At 42.7% G+C, this 16,702-nt stretch overlaps 2 protein-coding genes across 3 annotated transcripts in view; one reads left to right on the top strand and one right to left on the bottom strand.

Moving 5' to 3' along the window:
- The window catches only part of LOC118935866 (heat shock 70 kDa protein 4-like), an 88,695-nt gene that overhangs the window by 42,116 nt on the left and 29,877 nt on the right, over nucleotides 1-16,702 (top strand). The gene's annotated exons all lie outside the window — the stretch shown is intronic.
- TICAM2 (TIR domain containing adaptor molecule 2) lies at nucleotides 1,186-14,543 on the bottom strand. 2 transcript variants are annotated; one of them, XM_036932530.2, is made up of 2 exons: nucleotides 14,386-14,543; nucleotides 1,186-3,772 (listed from the first exon to the last, which is right to left on the bottom strand). In XM_036932530.2, the coding sequence occupies exon 2, from the start codon at nucleotides 3,711-3,713 to the stop codon at nucleotides 3,003-3,005; it is 711 nt and encodes a 236-aa protein (XP_036788425.2). In that variant the 5' UTR covers nucleotides 3,714-3,772; nucleotides 14,386-14,543; the 3' UTR covers nucleotides 1,186-3,002. The 2 variants fall into 2 exon arrangements, 1 of the variants encoding a protein (XP_036788425.2); XR_005034027.2 differs by lacking the exon at nucleotides 1,186-3,772 and adding an exon at nucleotides 13,929-14,207.

Raw genomic sequence — 16,702 nt, 5'->3', positions numbered from 1 at the left:
CCTACCACTTTATTAAAAATAATTGCATTTTATTAAAAATAGCATTTTATTAAAAATAATAGTAATGAAGAGAAATGTGGGATCCACATATAAATCAAGTATAAAAATCAAATGAGTATTCATATTTGAACTGTTTATAGTTCATAATGCATGAGCAAAACCTAAAGTTTCTGTGATGACTGCCCTTGTACTGTTCACTATGTAACTTATTCACTATGTAAGAATTTGTTCTCCATGTAAGAACTTGTTATGCCTCAGAAGATTGGAGACTGACGAAAATTAGGCTTGGGGTGAATTAATGATTGTGCATTGAGCATTGACTCCCCTATACAGAATTTTATTGTTGTTAACAACCATTTGATCAATAAATATGAGAGATGCCCTCACAAACAAAAAAAAAAGTACACACTTCCAATGGTAAAATAAATAAGTAACCGGGATGTAATGTATAGCATAAGGAATATAGTCAAAATATTGTAAGAACTTGGTATGGTGATAGCTGGTATCTAGAATTATCATGTATATAAATGTTGAATCACTATGTTGTACACCTGAAACTAATGTAATGTAATACTCTGTGTCAACGTCCCTTCAATAAAAAATAATTATCTACAAAAAAAACAAAAAAAAAACGGATTTTAATCACACCTGTGAGGCACCACACCTTAGGGGACCTCTTTAGATGATGTTTACCTTATGGGGTGGGTCGCATTGCACTGGGTTTTCTGTGTTTACGGCTGAAAGATCCTAACTGGCACACAAGGCACGCCCAGGTTCTTCTGTGAAGCCCCAGGGTGGACAGTGAGACCCATAGAGCACTCAGAATGGAAGCTCTCCAGCATGCAGCAAAATTTACACAATTTCCCCATATGTGTGTGCAAACCTAAATCTATGCATATGGACATAGTCACACACAAACTCTAGACTAAGGTCATGCCTTTTACCTCTTTTCATCCTCCATTTAGCTATTTTGATAATTACTTGTTACAACTGCTAATTTCAATATGCAGTTCAACTCAATGCAGTTATTCAGTAGTTAACATTTTTCTTCATCATAAAAAAGTAACTCCCAATCGAGGGAGACATTGGGCCTGGGGCTCTATGGAGGAGGACAGATTGAGGCCTCTTCCAAACATGTTTCCATGCTCTTCACTGGAGTTCAAAATAATCAAGGTTAGTCAACGGTTAAGAAAAAAAACATTTATTTAAGAAACACCATTCAGTATGGATTGCTCCAACTTTGTAAGGCATGAAGGGTGGGTGGTTAAAATTTTATGAGCACATGAAATTTGAGATACAGGAAACAGTATGGAAAAAAATGAGTAATTACTAAAACTGGACAAGTAACATGAGTAGTAAGCTTCTGTGATAGAAAGGGACTTGAAAAAAAGTCACCATATGGTGAAAACAACCTCCTCTTCAGTAAGTACCAGTAGATCAGATTTACTTGCAGGATTACAGAAGTCCCTGATGGAACACTTTGGCTCATGACTATGAAGAGGTAGATTGCAGAAAGACATGAGCAGACCTGGGCAGTAGGGCTGTGGAGAAAGTGTAATCAGGCAGACTGTCTTTGCTCCAGGTTCCTATAAGAAGTGTATTTTCAAGGAACATTATAGTCCTTTCTGTGACTAATGGACAGCATTAGAAATCAATTACACCAAACGTGTAAGAGTATCCTTTCATTGTGAACATACATAAAGCCTCCTGCAACTATGATATTACACATCACATTACAAAATTCTATTTTTTGGCTTATTCCCTTTTCTGGTTGCTAGTTGTTCACACTCTGGTTGAAGACAAAGGCCTTTAGAGTTCCATCTAAATCCTTTTGTTTCATGGATAAAGAAGGGTAAGCAGCTTGCCCATGGTCGCATTCATCCTCAATGGCAGATTGGACCAGAACCAGCTCTCCTGATCCCGCATCAGGTGCTTTTCTCATTACATGACATGATCCATGATCCACTCTGTCCCCTGTCTGAACGGCTCTCCCTCAACCTCAACAGGGGCAGAAGGGCAGTGAGGGGCTTCTCTGGCTTGCTATATGACTTAGGATATTAGAAGAAGACATGATAAAACATATCTCTGACTTTTATCCCAGGTCTAAAAATAATCTATACACACACACACACACACACACACACACACATACACACAGTCATGCTACTCAGATCACCTAGTTAAGAAATATTTCCTGGATAGAGCATGTGTGTGAGAGGCAACGATACAGGCTGCCATAGGAGAGGTTACTGAATTTAAAGAACATCTGGCCCAGGACATAACTTCAGAAGCTCTGCACATAAACCCGGTTTCAGGTGATGACTAACACAGAGAGCCCCGCGCTCGAGGGGACATCTCAGCACCACCTGTGGAGCCCCTAACCAGAACACCACCCTGACCAACAGGTTGCTAAGCACTGTGGGAATTGCCCCCAAATATGCAAATTCCAGCAGAAAGGAAGACACATTCGATCGGATTCTTTTACAAAGCCCTACCATTCCCACATCTATTTTTGGTTTCATATTTATCAGCACTCAATATTCTGAATGTTCCATCTGACTATCCGTTTCTGGGTGACAATATATCGGGAAGGCTTTATCGCAACATTCATGAGGTTGGATGGCGCATCTCTCGGGAGGTCATTTTCTTCTGCATGGTCTCTGAGAACATCAGTGTCACAACATTTCTAAGAGGTCTGTCTTCTAAGTGTTTGGTCAAGGTTCAATACAAGGAACGGGAATTAAGAATATCCTTTGTCATACTCATTAGTTAGGAAAACCATGAAAGTTCTTGAAACTGACAATCTCCAGTTTATCAAAACATCAAAAAGTAACCTAATTCTGTAGACTGCCCTGCAGAAATTTATCTTTCTTGTGCTCCATAGGTTTCTATAAGAGTGTGGTTCTCTTTTATTGAAACTTTCCCTAGAAATATGCTTTCTCCAGTAAAGATCAACATTTGTTTTACAAATAGAGAGCCAGCCATGTGTTGCATTTTCCATCTCAGGCAGCAAATTGCCTTTGCACCATATTTCTTGTCTCTTTCCATATAGCCTGTTGAATCTTATAAACAGACTCTTGGAATATTCGTTCTACTTGTGTAGGAAAGCCGCGACTTTCTTCCTCTAGGGCATTGATGGTCCGCAGAGCAAAGGGAGTCCTCTCCCGGGGCAGAGGCTTGTTCAGGGGCCGCATGGGTATGACCGAGTTGTATTTGTGCTGCCTGTTGACGGAGTTCATTAGGGATGTATAGAACTGGAACTTACACCAGGTATCTCTTAAAAAGTTTTCAGTCAATAATAAGATGGTCCAGGCAGACCCATTGACGGCATCGTCTAAGTTCTGTAGATGCTGTCTGCCACATGGCATCTCTGCAAAGATCATTCCAGGTTTGATGCCAAAGTCGTTTTGTAGCAGATCCTGGACTCGGAGGGCTTCGTTGATGTCATCTTCTGCGTGCAGTATCACAAACTTGAGGAACACATCCTCTTCCGCTTCCTCCTCAGGTATCTCCTCGACTGCCTCGGCCCCGGCTCTCCCCGGTGCTCCGGCTGGTGGCTCTGCCGGGTTGCTATGCTCAGCGACACCACACAGGGAGAGCTCTTCCGGTTTCTTGGCATCTGACTCAGGTCTTTGACTTGTCTCCACACTGGAGCTTTTACCCCAAGAGAGAGTAAGAGGGCATGGATCTGTTTTAGATTTCCCGACACCCATTATAAATACTCAGGTCAGAAGGGGAAAGCTTTATTTATTTCTCAGCATTTCTTGTCATTCTGCAACAAAAAATAACAAAGCAGGAGAATATTGTCAATTTCATTGAAACATTAAAAATGACAACTTTCATTTAACAATCTGAAAAGACCTAAAAAAAATGATTAGCATCTAGGCCCTAAGAAAGAAATGCTATACAGATCATTGGGAAAAGAAATCACGTCTTTTGTGAATGTCACAAGGACTACCACAGGTAGTCAAGGCTAAGGTAAGCCGAGGGAGGGGGAGATGACAATAAAAAAGGAGATACCTATCTGATACATTATATAACAGGGTGTATAATATTACATATACATGCACACCTGTAGTTTATAAGAAGGTTTAAGTGTCATGGGGAAAAGGGAGAAAAGGTTAACATGGACCGCTGGAGGGAAGCTTTGTTTGTTTTTAAATAAGCTTGTCAGGGAATAAGGGATGACACTGAAATAAAGCTATCGACTAGGGCAGAGGTATCTGTGCACACATCTAGGAAAAGGGCCAAGCCCAGCAAGCACACAGGACCTGAGATGGGAATGGACCTGATGTCTGAGGAGCAGCAGGAGGTGGGGTGTAGAGGAAGCCCAGGAAGCAAGGGGTAGAGGACAAGACAATGGACAGAGGAAGCTGGTGGAAGGTTCTGAGCAGGGGGATGGCATGATGGACCCGAGTTTTCACAGGGTCCCTCTATGTGTTGCGCTGGGGGAGGGAAAGAAGGGAAGCAATGGAAAAGCAGGAGCACCAGTGAGGAGGCTGCTGCAGAAACCCCCCCAGGAAAATGATGACGGCTTGGACCAGGGTGCACAACAAATGGTGAGAATGGCTGGATATGGGGTTTGTTTTGAAGGTAGGCCTCACAGGATTTGCTGACAATGTTGAGTAGGCACAGAATATAGACTCTGGAGTTTGGGGAAGAGGTCCACCCAGGAGATGTATATTTGGCATTTATTTGTGTATAGACTGTATTTAAAACCCAAAACCTGTAGGAGCTCATTAAGGGTGTGAGTAGGGACAGAAAAAGGAAGTGGTCCAAGGGCTGAGCCCTAGGGCACTCCACCGGAATAAGGTCAGGAACAGAAAGAACTGGCGAGAAGACAGAAAATGACTAAGTAGGAAGGTCAGAGGGAAACCAGGAGTGTGGAGCCCAGATGCAAAGGGAGGACAGTGGTTCAAGGGAAAGGGAGCATCAAAGTGTCGTCAAATGCTTATGATTGGTCAAGTGGGATCAAGGCTGAGAAAGGACCAATGGATTTGTCAACATGGGGAACAGGACTGACTCAGATAAGAGCAGACTTGGTAGGGCTGTACCTGATAAAAGCCTGACCGGGTAGGGTTCAAAAGAAAAAAAGAAATTGGAGACTGAGTGTGGAAAGCTATTTTGAGAAGTTTTGTCATGCAGGAAAGGAGAAAAATGGGTTAAGAGCTGGAGGGGCAAGTGGGGCCTAGATAGGACCCACTGTAAAGATGTGTGCTTGTTAATGGGGAAGGGCTGGTGGAGATGGACGATCCAGTGGTGTGGGAGAGAAGGGACTTTGTTGATTTCCTGCGTAGGCAAAAGGGAATGGGATCTAACGCAGATGGGGGTCTACCTCTGCAGGAAAAGGACAGCTTTCTGTAGTACAAATAAGAGAAGGCAGAACAACAGAGTACGGGCGCAGGTGGGTGGGTGGATGTGGCAGTGAACACTTGTGGAAGTTCCCTTTGATAGCTTCAGTATTCTGGGTAAAACAGGAAGCAAACACACACCCCCTCCCCTGAGGACTACCCCAAACCTCAACCTCATTTTGAATCATAAATAATACAGGATGGCATCGTGGGATAAAATCACCATGTGTGCAAGGTTATTACTCTTTCTCAGTCCCGTGTTGACTCACTTCCTCGCAGAGGAAATCTGGGTTGGGGGAGGGCTCAGGGGATGCTCCCAGGATGCCTCCCTTCCTACAGACATCTCCCAGGGGCCCACAGCCCCTTCTTCCCTGTCCTTGGCTAAAAACGGAAGCTTCAATGTGGGTTTCTCTTTAGTGCGAAGTTTCCTTTCACCATCTTGACCTTTGTGAGAGTTCATTTAATGTGTCAGTGTGGCTAAGGCTGTGGTGCCCAGATATTTGCTCAAATACCAGTCCAGGTGTTACCATGAAGGTATATGTTAGAGGTGATCAGCATTTAAAGCAGTAGATCTGGAGTAAAGCTGAGAATGCGCCACAATGTGGGTGGACCTTCAGTGAAGCCCTTAAGAGCAATACAGATGGTCTGACTTATTATTCCACTTAGGATTGTTCAACTTTACAATGGTGTGAGAGCAATACACATTCAGTAGAAACTGTACTTTGAATTGTGAATTTTGATCTCTTAGACCAGTTAGCTAGCAATATGTGCACAATACTCTCCTGGGATGCTGGCCACCAGCAGCAAGCCCAGCACGGTCAGGCACATGATCACACGGGTAATGACTGACATACTCACAATCATTCTGCACCCACACAACCATCCTGTTTTTCACCTTCAGTATGGTTTCCAATAAATTACAGGAGACTGTCAGTACTTTATTATAAAATGGGCTTTGTGTTAGATGATTGCACCCAACTGAAAGCTAACATTTAAGATAGACTAGGCTGAGCCAAGATGTTCCGTAGGTTGGATGTATTCATTGTATTGTACAGTATTTCCAATTATGGTGAGTTTATGGGGATGTAACCCCATCCTAATTTCAGAAGGATTTGTACTGAGGTTCCCAGAAGGAGGAGGAATTTGGCCTCTGGACGGCAACACACAAATGTGCCTGAGTTTCCAGGCTTTGGAAATAAGACTACAACCTCAACCCTTGCATCTGTTCCAGACTGCAGACTTCGGACTTGACAGCCCACAATGGTGAGTCAATTCCTTAAAACAAGTCTCCCTCCTTTTCCCTCTCTCTCTCGGTCCTATTTCTCTGGAGAGCCCTAATACAATCCTCTGTAAGTGCTTTGCCCTAGAATTAAGAGTTAATGCCTTCATTTTTGAAACATTATGACCACTTGGGAAGAGAGGCTCCCCAGCAATAGTAAAATAATGATCAGTAATAATTTGGTTAATAAAAGACATACACATATACAGTTTTTGGTGTGTCCATGCATTTACCACAGAGAAAAGCTGAGGTGTTTAAATCACTGCCTCTGAAATTTAACACATTTAAAAGTAAAGGCATCTAGTACTAGAATCCTTCTGCCTTGGAGAGCTTAAGTTTTCTTTCCTATCTGGACAGCACTACCTTGTGGCGAGTACATGTAAAATCAGTGGTTTCTTGTTTTTGTAAGTTAAGTTTTGTCATTACTAGTTGAAAACTAACTGCACCAAGACCCACTTGGTTTCAGGGATGTGAAGCCAGGATCAGCAGATAATTAGGACTCACTGCACCACTGCTTCATTCGGCACAACAGGTGCCACAAAAGCATTCAGGCAGGACACCTGCAGCAGGGAAGACTTAATTAGTAAGACCAAGAGGGCACCTTTTCCAGGCAGGGACAGCAGTTGCAAAAACACTGGGGCACCAGGGAGCAAAGTATGTTAGCAACATTTCACACTAGGTGTTTATATAGCTCAAGTCCACTATGTGGGGGTGGGAAGGGAGAGGGTATTGGTGAGCAGTAAGAATGGAGAAACAGAATTAAAGGGACCTACTGTTTTCTGTTGGGGACTTTGAACTGGATCATGCTGGCAGACAGAGCCCCTGGTAGGTGTCAGGCAGGGAGTGACATGATCTGACCTGTTTTAGGTCAGAGTAGCTGTAGTAAGGAGAAGTGGCTGGAGAACCGTAGGCCCCAAATCAGGGGAGCAATCTGCTAAGGGGCTAGTGCACAAACCCAGGTGAGAAAGCAGGGCCCTGCACTAAGGAAATGAGAGTGGAGACAAAGACAGCTAGGGGGTACCAGGGGAGACAGAAAGCTGAACTGCTATGCCTCCCTAGTTTGTGACTTGAGTAACTTGGGGGGTGGTCCTGCCATTCCAGGAGATGAGTGTGGTGGGGGCCAGGTATGTGACCAGTTAGCCCAGTTTGGGACACAGGGACCTTGGGGTACCTAATACTGAGAAAAGGAGCTGCCTAGGAGGCCATGTAGGTCCAGGGCTTAGGAGAGCATCTTGAAAGGGGATAAAATTTGAGGCTAGCTCAAATCTGTAAGTAACCAAAAATAGGCAGAAAGAAAAGAGAGCTGAAGACAGAACCAGTGCCCGAGGGATTCCGGAGGAGGAGGGGCCCATAAGCGACACTGAAGAGTGGCTAAGGAGCATCAGGAAAATCAGACACGGAATGGCATCGGCAAACTGAGGGAGGAGAGCTCTTCAAGAGTGGTGAGCGTCCGACATATGTGGCACCTTGCGGTTCACTGCAGCCGATACAGAGGAATGGTGTGTGCATGGTACTCAAGCATCTGCCAGAAGTGGAGGCGGGAGGAGAGGGGAATGCTTAGCTAAGAAGGAAAGGAGTACCAACAGCTACAAAGGAACACAAAGTCAGGAGGTTGGCTCATCAGGAGAAACTTAGAATGCTTAGAAATGGAGGGAGGATGTGCTAGCAGAGGGAGAAAGGATGGAAAATATGGGTGGGAACTTCTTAGAGCTGAGCTGTTACCCTCTTGGTCATTGGGCAGCTCCATCCACCTCCGAGCACTCCCAACCCCACTGCCTAGGATAAGAGAGAGGCCACATAGCTCTTTAGTGTGCCAGGTCTCTGGAGAGTGTGATGAACGCTGAAGATGATGCAGTGACCTGAGGACTTCAGGTTTTAACAGCCAGGGAAAAGGTGAGTGCACTTTTGTTTTTATGAGGAATAGATGCATTTTATCAGGAGAGTGCCTACTGTTATTGCTATTGTTGTCTAGAAGTGTAGATATGGAAAGAAGGGGGGAAGGGATACATGTGTTACATTCTGTAACAGACACTGCAGATACGCTCATCCAAAATTTATTCCAACTTCTTAGTGTACCTGCTTCCAGTGCTTTCTGTACTCCAGGTACCAAAAGCTGTATTTCCTACACTCCCTTGCAGCAATGATTCCAGATGTAATTTAAGTTCTGCCAATCAGGTGCATTTACCTGAGTTAAACATGAAGGGAGGCAACTATTGTGCTGATGAAGACTCTGGCAGAGTTGGTGTGAGTCACAAGCTGTCAGCATGCTGATCTGGCAGGTTTCAGAGGTGTGGCAAACGCCCCAGCTCCCTGAGACCAATTCTGCTAGGAGATACTGTGAGACTCCTAGAAACTCAACCTGGGGTGTAGCTCTTCACCTTTCCCAGTGATGCTGTGCACCATGTAATACTCTGCTTCAGCTGGCTAGAGCAAATTCTGTTGTCTGCAACTCAGTGTGACTGATACACCCCAATTCAGGGCAGGGAACCACAGCGGGGCTCAGCAGCAAAGCATGGCCTGCCATTTATTTTTGTAAATCAAGTTTTATTTTAAGACAGTCATGCCCGTTTATCTATGTAGGGTCTATGGCTAATTTCATATTACAGAGAAGAGCTGAATAATCCCAGCAGAAACTATATGGCCCATAAGGCCTATGATATTCCCTGTTGGCCCTTTCCGGAAATAAGGTTGCCAATCCCTGACTACAGCACAGGAGTGCCAAGCACTGCCAGGACAAAACAAAACAGACCTGTGCCAGCCAGATGAGGAAATATGTAGACTTTCCTTTGATTTTTTCACACTGGAAATATTTTTTTTTTTGAGAGGGCATCTCTCATATTTATTGATCATATGGTTGTTAACAACAATAAAATTCTGTATAAGGGACTCAATGCACAATCATTAATCAACCCCAAGCCTAATTCTCTACAGTCTCCAATCTTCTGAAGCATAACGAACAAGTTTTTACATGGTGAACAAGTTCTTACATAGTGAATAAGTTCTTACATGGTGAACAGTGCAAGGGCAGTCATCACAGAAACTTTCGGTTTTGATCACGCATCATGAACTATAAACAATCAGGTCAATTATGATTATTCGTTTGATTTTTATCCTTGATTTATATGTGAATCCCACATTTCTCCCTTATTATTATTTTTTAAATAAAATGCTGAAGTGGTAGGTAGATGCAAGATAAAGGTAGAAAACATAGTTTAGTGCTGTAAGAGGGCAAATGTAGATGATCAGGTGGAAATATTTTTAAAATCCCAACTGTGGTGATCAGTACTTTCAGGAATAGGATGGGCAGAATTTGAATCTACCCGATCTTACGCTGAAATGATATTACTGAGAATCAGCTGTCATTTATTTTCTTCTTCTTTTGGGGGTTGCAAAGAATCCATAAGGATAGCAAATGCCCAGTGTAAAAAGGATTAATTATCAAACACTGTCCATTGCTTCTTATTTACAGTCCCAGAAAATCAGTGCCTCTATTTTAGGCTCCAGACCTTATATTTAAAAAGTTAAGGGTACGGGGTCTGTAGGAGCCTAGCACCCTGTATATTCCTTGATGGCACTAATCACAACTAATTAATTCAGTATGTGTATGATTATCAGCTTAGATTCTCACCGTTCCCACTAGACTATTAACTCTATCTTGTTCACTGCTGTATCTCAGAATCTCACACATAGTTGGTATTCAAGCATACCTTTTGAATGAATGAATGAATGAATTAGACAATTCCAAATACAAGAATAACATTAGGTTTATAGTGTTAGGAGGTACTGTGAGGTTCCTAGAAACTCAAACAGCCAAACAGCTCTTTCTCATCCCTACTATACACATTATTGTATTTCATATATATTACCTATTGTTGACTCAATCAGAATAGAGAGTAGCCAATCCAAACATATCTTGTTAGACTTTTTTAATGAGCAATTATATGTTACATTTTTTAAAGTCATGTGAATATAAATATGGTACATTCGTTTCAAGACACAGCTCAAGGATCGTATTTGGCAGGAAGCATTTCCTTCTAACTCCTCCTCTGGATGCCCAGAGTATCCTGTTCACATCTCCTTTCTAACATGCATCACACATCACTCCGGTCTTCCTTGCCAGCCTGGGAGGTGGCTTCCACTTCGCTTTCCTTGACTGCATCATGGTAAATGCCCCTGCCCCTACGTGCCCAGTTATGATGGCCAGAAACCTGAGGCTCACTGACACTTTCCCTTTCTCTCCTACACTTTCACATCTAAGCCGTCACCAAGTCCTGCCTAATAAACCTCCAAAATCCACCTCAAGCTGTTTTACTTTCCCTCTCCGCCACATTCTCACCCTCGATCAACATCTCTCCCCAGTCGACTTCACTGCTTCCTAACTGATCTCCCAGGTCCACTCTTGGCCAATCTACCCACCCATTCTCCACTCAGCAGCCACAACAATCTTTTTAAATGCATACATCTGATCAAATTATTCCCACTTATTACCCTGCAGTGGTTTCCTACTTCTCTTAGAATCAAAATTCCTTTTTTTTTATTATGTAAGTTTCAGGTGGGCGACATTATAATTCAATAACTGTATATGCTACAAAGTCACTCACCATCCACAAAACTTGTTAATGTGGCAAATGACACCCTGTGTGATCTGACTCCTCCCACCCTGACCTCACTTCATGCCTCTCTCCTCTTTATTCCTCCAGCTCCGCACATATGGATCTTTTTTTCAGTTTCTCAAATTTGCTCAGCTTTCTCCTGTCTCTGGAAACATTTTATTGCAATTTTGAAATATGAGTTATATGGTAAGATGTTTTATTATTAAAGAATTTGTACATAATATTATAGCTAGAGGTAAACAATCAAAATGTCTAAAAATTGGGGAATGGCAACATGAACTATGTCATATTGTTCATATGATTAAATTTTATTAAGTCATTAAAAATGTTTATGTTATGAATCACTTTAGTGACATGAGAAAATGTTATAATAAGTGAAAAAATCAGACGATAACATAGTATATACAGTATGATCTCAGCTTTGTGAAACAAGCTGTAGAGAAAATAGATTAGAAAGAAGTATACCAAAAGGTAACATTGGTTATCTGTGAATGGTAGATGTGTAAACGTACATACATCTATATGTATATGTATATACAGCTGATCCTTGAACAACACAGGTTTGAACTGCATGTGTCCACTCATATGCAGATTTTTTCAATAAATATGCTAGAAAAATTTTTGGAGATTTGTGACAATTTGAAAAAACATTTTCTTTTCCCTAGCTTACCTTATTGCAAGAATATAGTATATTGTACATATATAACATACAAAATATATGTTGACTGTTTATGTTAATAGTTAAGGCTTCTGGTCAACAAGAGGCCATAGCAGTTAAGTTGTTGAGGAGTCAAAAGTTGTATGTGGATTTATGACTGCATAGAGTGTCGGAGCCCCTGAAGCCCTACATTGTTCAAGGGGCAACTGTGTGTGTGTGTGTGTGTGTGTGTGTGTGTGTATATATATGTATATATATATACACACACACACATCCTTTTTCTGCATTGATAATGCTATCTGAAAAAAAATGGCTTTTTAGTAAATTAAAAAAAAAACAGTACAATAGTTACTAGGTGTATTTTTAATAGAGATCATGTAACCTGATGCCCAGATAGCACATTCCTTATGTACCATATCTGTACATTCCAGATGGTTTTATAAACCTATAAAATCTTGATATTCTGGTATTAACTTAATTACTACTACACAATTTAAAAACTTGTATGATATTCTCTGACCAAGCTCCTTCATTTTCTTCTTCCCAATAAAACTACCTATTACTGGTGCCATTCAAAATGTCTCCATATCAGTTACTATTGCTTCTTATGTTGCAAAGGAATTGCCAAGAAAAAATCATTGCATATTCTTTTCAGTAAACTAAATATTGTTCTTTCACTTTTTGTATTTAGAAAGGAGAACTGGCCTTAAAGGGCAAATCTTCTCTAAATCAGGAAGAACATTTATAAAAATACAAAATATGAGGGCAAACTGTATATCTTATCAAAATGGAAGAAGTTGTGCAATTTTAGTATTAGAGAACCTCAGCAACCAACAATGATTGGAAGGTGCCATAAACTTCATGGGATACTGGAGAATACCCTTCGGTCTCTAACAGCAGCCCTCCCTGAGGGTCAGTAGCACAGGGATGTTCCCACATGACCACGGTGGTAACCCCTGAGATAGCACCTGCAGGGAAGCGAGGGATGGGAAGGTGTACACCTGGGATGGTCTGGCAGAGCCCCAAAGCAGGCAGAGAACAGCAGCAAGATCAGTGTCACCACAGTGGAGTAAGCAAATGGGAAAGAGGAGATGAGATCAGAGAAGTAATTAGGGGTTAGATTATGTAGGGCTTTGAAGCTATCCTAAGAGTTTGGTTTTTTATGATTTTGATGAGAAGCCACCAGAATGTTCTGAAGGGAAGTGAAAGTGATGATTACACATTTTTAAAAATGGCAGTCGTTTGGAGCTAGACTTTAGAGGAGCAGGGGCAGAAGCAGGAAGACCAAATTTGAAACTTTCCAGTCAAACCATTAAGGGAGATGTGTGGTTTTTGTTAGAGAGGGAGTGAGATGTGGTCAGATTTGAGATATCTTTCCAGGGTGGAGTCAACAGAATTCACTGGATGCCTGAATGTGGAGTGTGAGCTAAAAAGAGGTGTCAAGATTGCTTCCCAGAGGTTCAGCTTAGTTGAATGGCAGTAGCATTTCCTGTAATAAGGTAACTGAGGGGAAGCAGAGAGTGGGCGTGGAGTCGGGAACTGTTAGACACAGTCAATTTAAATGCCCAGGAAACTTCTAAGTGGGGATGTTGAGTAAACAGCTGAATATACACATCTGGAGCTCAGGACAAAAGTAAAGCTAGAGACAGAAAGCTGGAAGTCATCGTTTATAGATGTTATTTATGGCCGTGGAAGATGGTTTAGGATAGAAATTGCCTTGGCAAGGAAGTATGGCTAGAAAGAGAGAACTGCGCCCCGGGGCAGTCTAACCCTGAGCGGCTGAGGAAAGGAGGAGAGGCCTGGGGACACAGGAGTGACCGGTGAGGTGGGAGGAAATGCGGAAGGCGGTGCCCGGGAAGCCAAATGAGGGCAGAATACAGAGGAGGTATCGTCCTATGAGGAGAGAGCTTGCACCGACACTGCACCCCACAAACGGCACCGTGATGATGGAGACAAAAAGCCTGAGAGGAGACGCGGGAGGAGGAAATCGGAGGCGCGGAAATAGAAACTTGCAGACAAGTCGTTCAAAGAGTTCAAAGAGAGAATTTTTAAAAACAAGATTTATCAGCAAATATTTGTTTAAAATTTTTAAAAAATACCACGAGGAACAAATGACTCATCAGATGAGGTGAAGCAAATGGCTGGACGGTATAGACGTGGTTTGTACTTCAAGCTCCATACAGAGAACGTAGGAGTCCCAGTTCCTTTGCTTCAGGAGGCAGGCGTTATTCCATCTGCTCCTCTACCGCCGAGTTTAAATGTACAACACGCAGTTGCTTAGCTCCATTGATAAACCAACACGCCACCTGAAGCGGTAACATTATCATAGTTCGAAACATTTTACCTTCTAAGTTTTCTGCCAAGAAACACCGGAGAAGTCCTACGTACTATAATCCTGAAAACTAGCCCGCAGCCGCCAGCCCAAGCATTTTTATCCAAATTATCTTTTGGACAAGAAGCGATTAAGAAAACCAAAACCCAAACCTGCCGCGTCGCCACGGTGGGCCGGAGGCTGAGCCTTTAAGCCGCTGGAGACGCTGGGCTCTCGGCTTCTGGTTCCGAGTTCTTTTACGAAGCAGGTCTTCCCGGCAAAGCGAAACTTAAGAGACGCAGAGTGGCGCGGCGGCCCCACGGGCAGGCGGTGGCCCCGCCCCCGCCCGGCCCCCGGCCCCGCCCCCCAACCCGCAGCGCGCCGCAGAGCTCCGCCCCCCAGCCCCTAACCTCTGAAGGACGGAAGCAGCCAGGATTACGTCCCCCAGCCCTAGGCCCTGGCGAGCTCCAGCCGCTCTCCCGGCCCTTCTTGGCCTCTCCTTCGCCTCTGGGGCCGTCTCACTGCTGGTTGCTGCAGCCAGCCAGGCACATGCCCGGGCGACGTATCACACCCTTTCGCCCCCACCCCAAAAGAAGCCACCCTGAGGAAGATTCGGAAGCCACCCACAGACTGGAACTTCACAGAATATTGAGGGAGAACAAAGAAGGAGTCAAGTAGAAGAAGCATGAGCTTTAGAAAGCCGAACACAGTCCTCCCCGTCATAGGCCAGACTTCCACTCCTAGCTACACTCTGAAAACCCAGTTAGAAGCCCCCCACCATTTCTTTTACTCTCAGGCAATCCCCTACTTCCTTCCCAAACAGGGGAACCCGTTTACCAAATTTAAAGGAAACACTGGATAGTAAATTGGGGCTTCAGGTCCACACTTGGGCCTCAGTGACTTCCTGTGGGAAGAGCCGAACCACACCTAGCAACAGGATGGGCCACTGAGGGTAGGCATTGACCCATGACAACTACGTGGAGAAATGCCTTGTTAAGCACCAGGTCAACACAATTCATTATTCACTGACGGCTGGTTTCTCCTCCCCCACTCCACCTCGCAACAATTATATTTCAAAGTTTCCCATGAACAGTGACCCTCCTGCTAAATCTGATACTTCTGTTGCCTTCATTTCCCCTGGGACTCTCTCTTCCGCCGGTGACAAAGTTGGCTGCTATTTCCTCCAAATACTCTATTCCTTTGATGTTAATGACCCCACCACATGGCCTTTATGCTCATCAAACTTGTTAAATTCTTAAGTTCTCCTGTCCTTTTTCCTCTGACAACCCTGGTACTTTTCAAAGTTTGTCACTGAAATACCACTAATGACAAATGCAATAAACATTTATTTCCCCATACACCACCCACTTCACATGCACAAATGAATATCAAAACACAAATGTCAAGGACAAATCTACTTGAATTTTTCCATTCTATATTTTAAATTGCTCTGGATTTTGCAAAGGTCTTCATAATTATTCGTGTGTTGTACTAAGGAAATATTTTAAATTGCTTATGAGTTTAATTAAATTGTCTCCTCAAATAATCAAGTATATGTTTCAAGAAAATGCACCAAACACTTGTGCCACCAAACATTTAGTGTCTTCTATGTGCAAGGCACCAGGGATACAGTGGTATAGACGTTGTTTCAAGTCCCCGTGGAGAATCTGCAGTCTAGTCCAGGAGACAGACCAATGGACATAGAAACAGCCCATTTCAGGTCCATTCACTGATAATGAGTGGATGAATAAATGAAAGCAGAGTAAAGTGGGGAGCAGTGGCAATTAAATCAGAGAAGTGATGGCTTCTCTGACATGTAATATGTTTTTCCTGAAAACACTTGGCATTAAATGCTGCCGTTTTCAAGATCTTGACTCTATCTTATTTAACTCTGCTACCTCTCTAGACAGCTTACATATACCAGCATACTCACAAATAACCAATAAGGATATGAATGATTTGAATATGACTAATGAAGTTGGCCTGACATGTATGTGTGCATATATATAGATATCTGTCTATAAACATAAATAGATTGATACATATAGACAAATATAGATTGGCACCCAGTGCAGCTTCAGAATACATATTTTGCAAAGTATACATGGAACATTAAATCAGACATCAAAAAATTAGACCATAATTTTGGCCATAGAGTAAGTCTCAAAAAAGCAAAATCAAAACAAATCAAAAGAATGATATACAGAATATGCTCTCTGACCATTTCGGTATTAATCTGAAAAACAAAAACAAAAAGATAACTAGAAGAGCCCCTATACGTTCGGAAATTAAAGGTCACATTTCAAACAACCATGGGTAAAAATTAAACCACAACAGAAATCATAAGAAATTTTGATCTGAATTGTAGATACCCCAGTGTAGATACCCCAGCAGTTAACCTTGCTGTAATTTAGTTCCTGCTTAAACTTAGTCTACAGCTGAAACTAATCTAAGAGAGAAGAACAATAGGTGCTGCTTGTTGGAATCTGG

The sequence above is a fragment of the Manis pentadactyla genome, chromosome 13, assembly GCF_030020395.1.
Source record: "Manis pentadactyla isolate mManPen7 chromosome 13, mManPen7.hap1, whole genome shotgun sequence".
In the NCBI taxonomy this organism is placed as follows: Eukaryota; Metazoa; Chordata; class Mammalia; order Pholidota; family Manidae; genus Manis; species Manis pentadactyla.
This window is presented reverse-complemented; position numbering and strand designations above follow the sequence as displayed.

Coding starts and splice junctions, on each gene's coding strand:
- TICAM2 (XM_036932530.2), bottom strand. CDS start 3,713: ATGGGTGTCGGGAAATCTAAAACAGATCCATGCCCTCTTACTCTCTCT.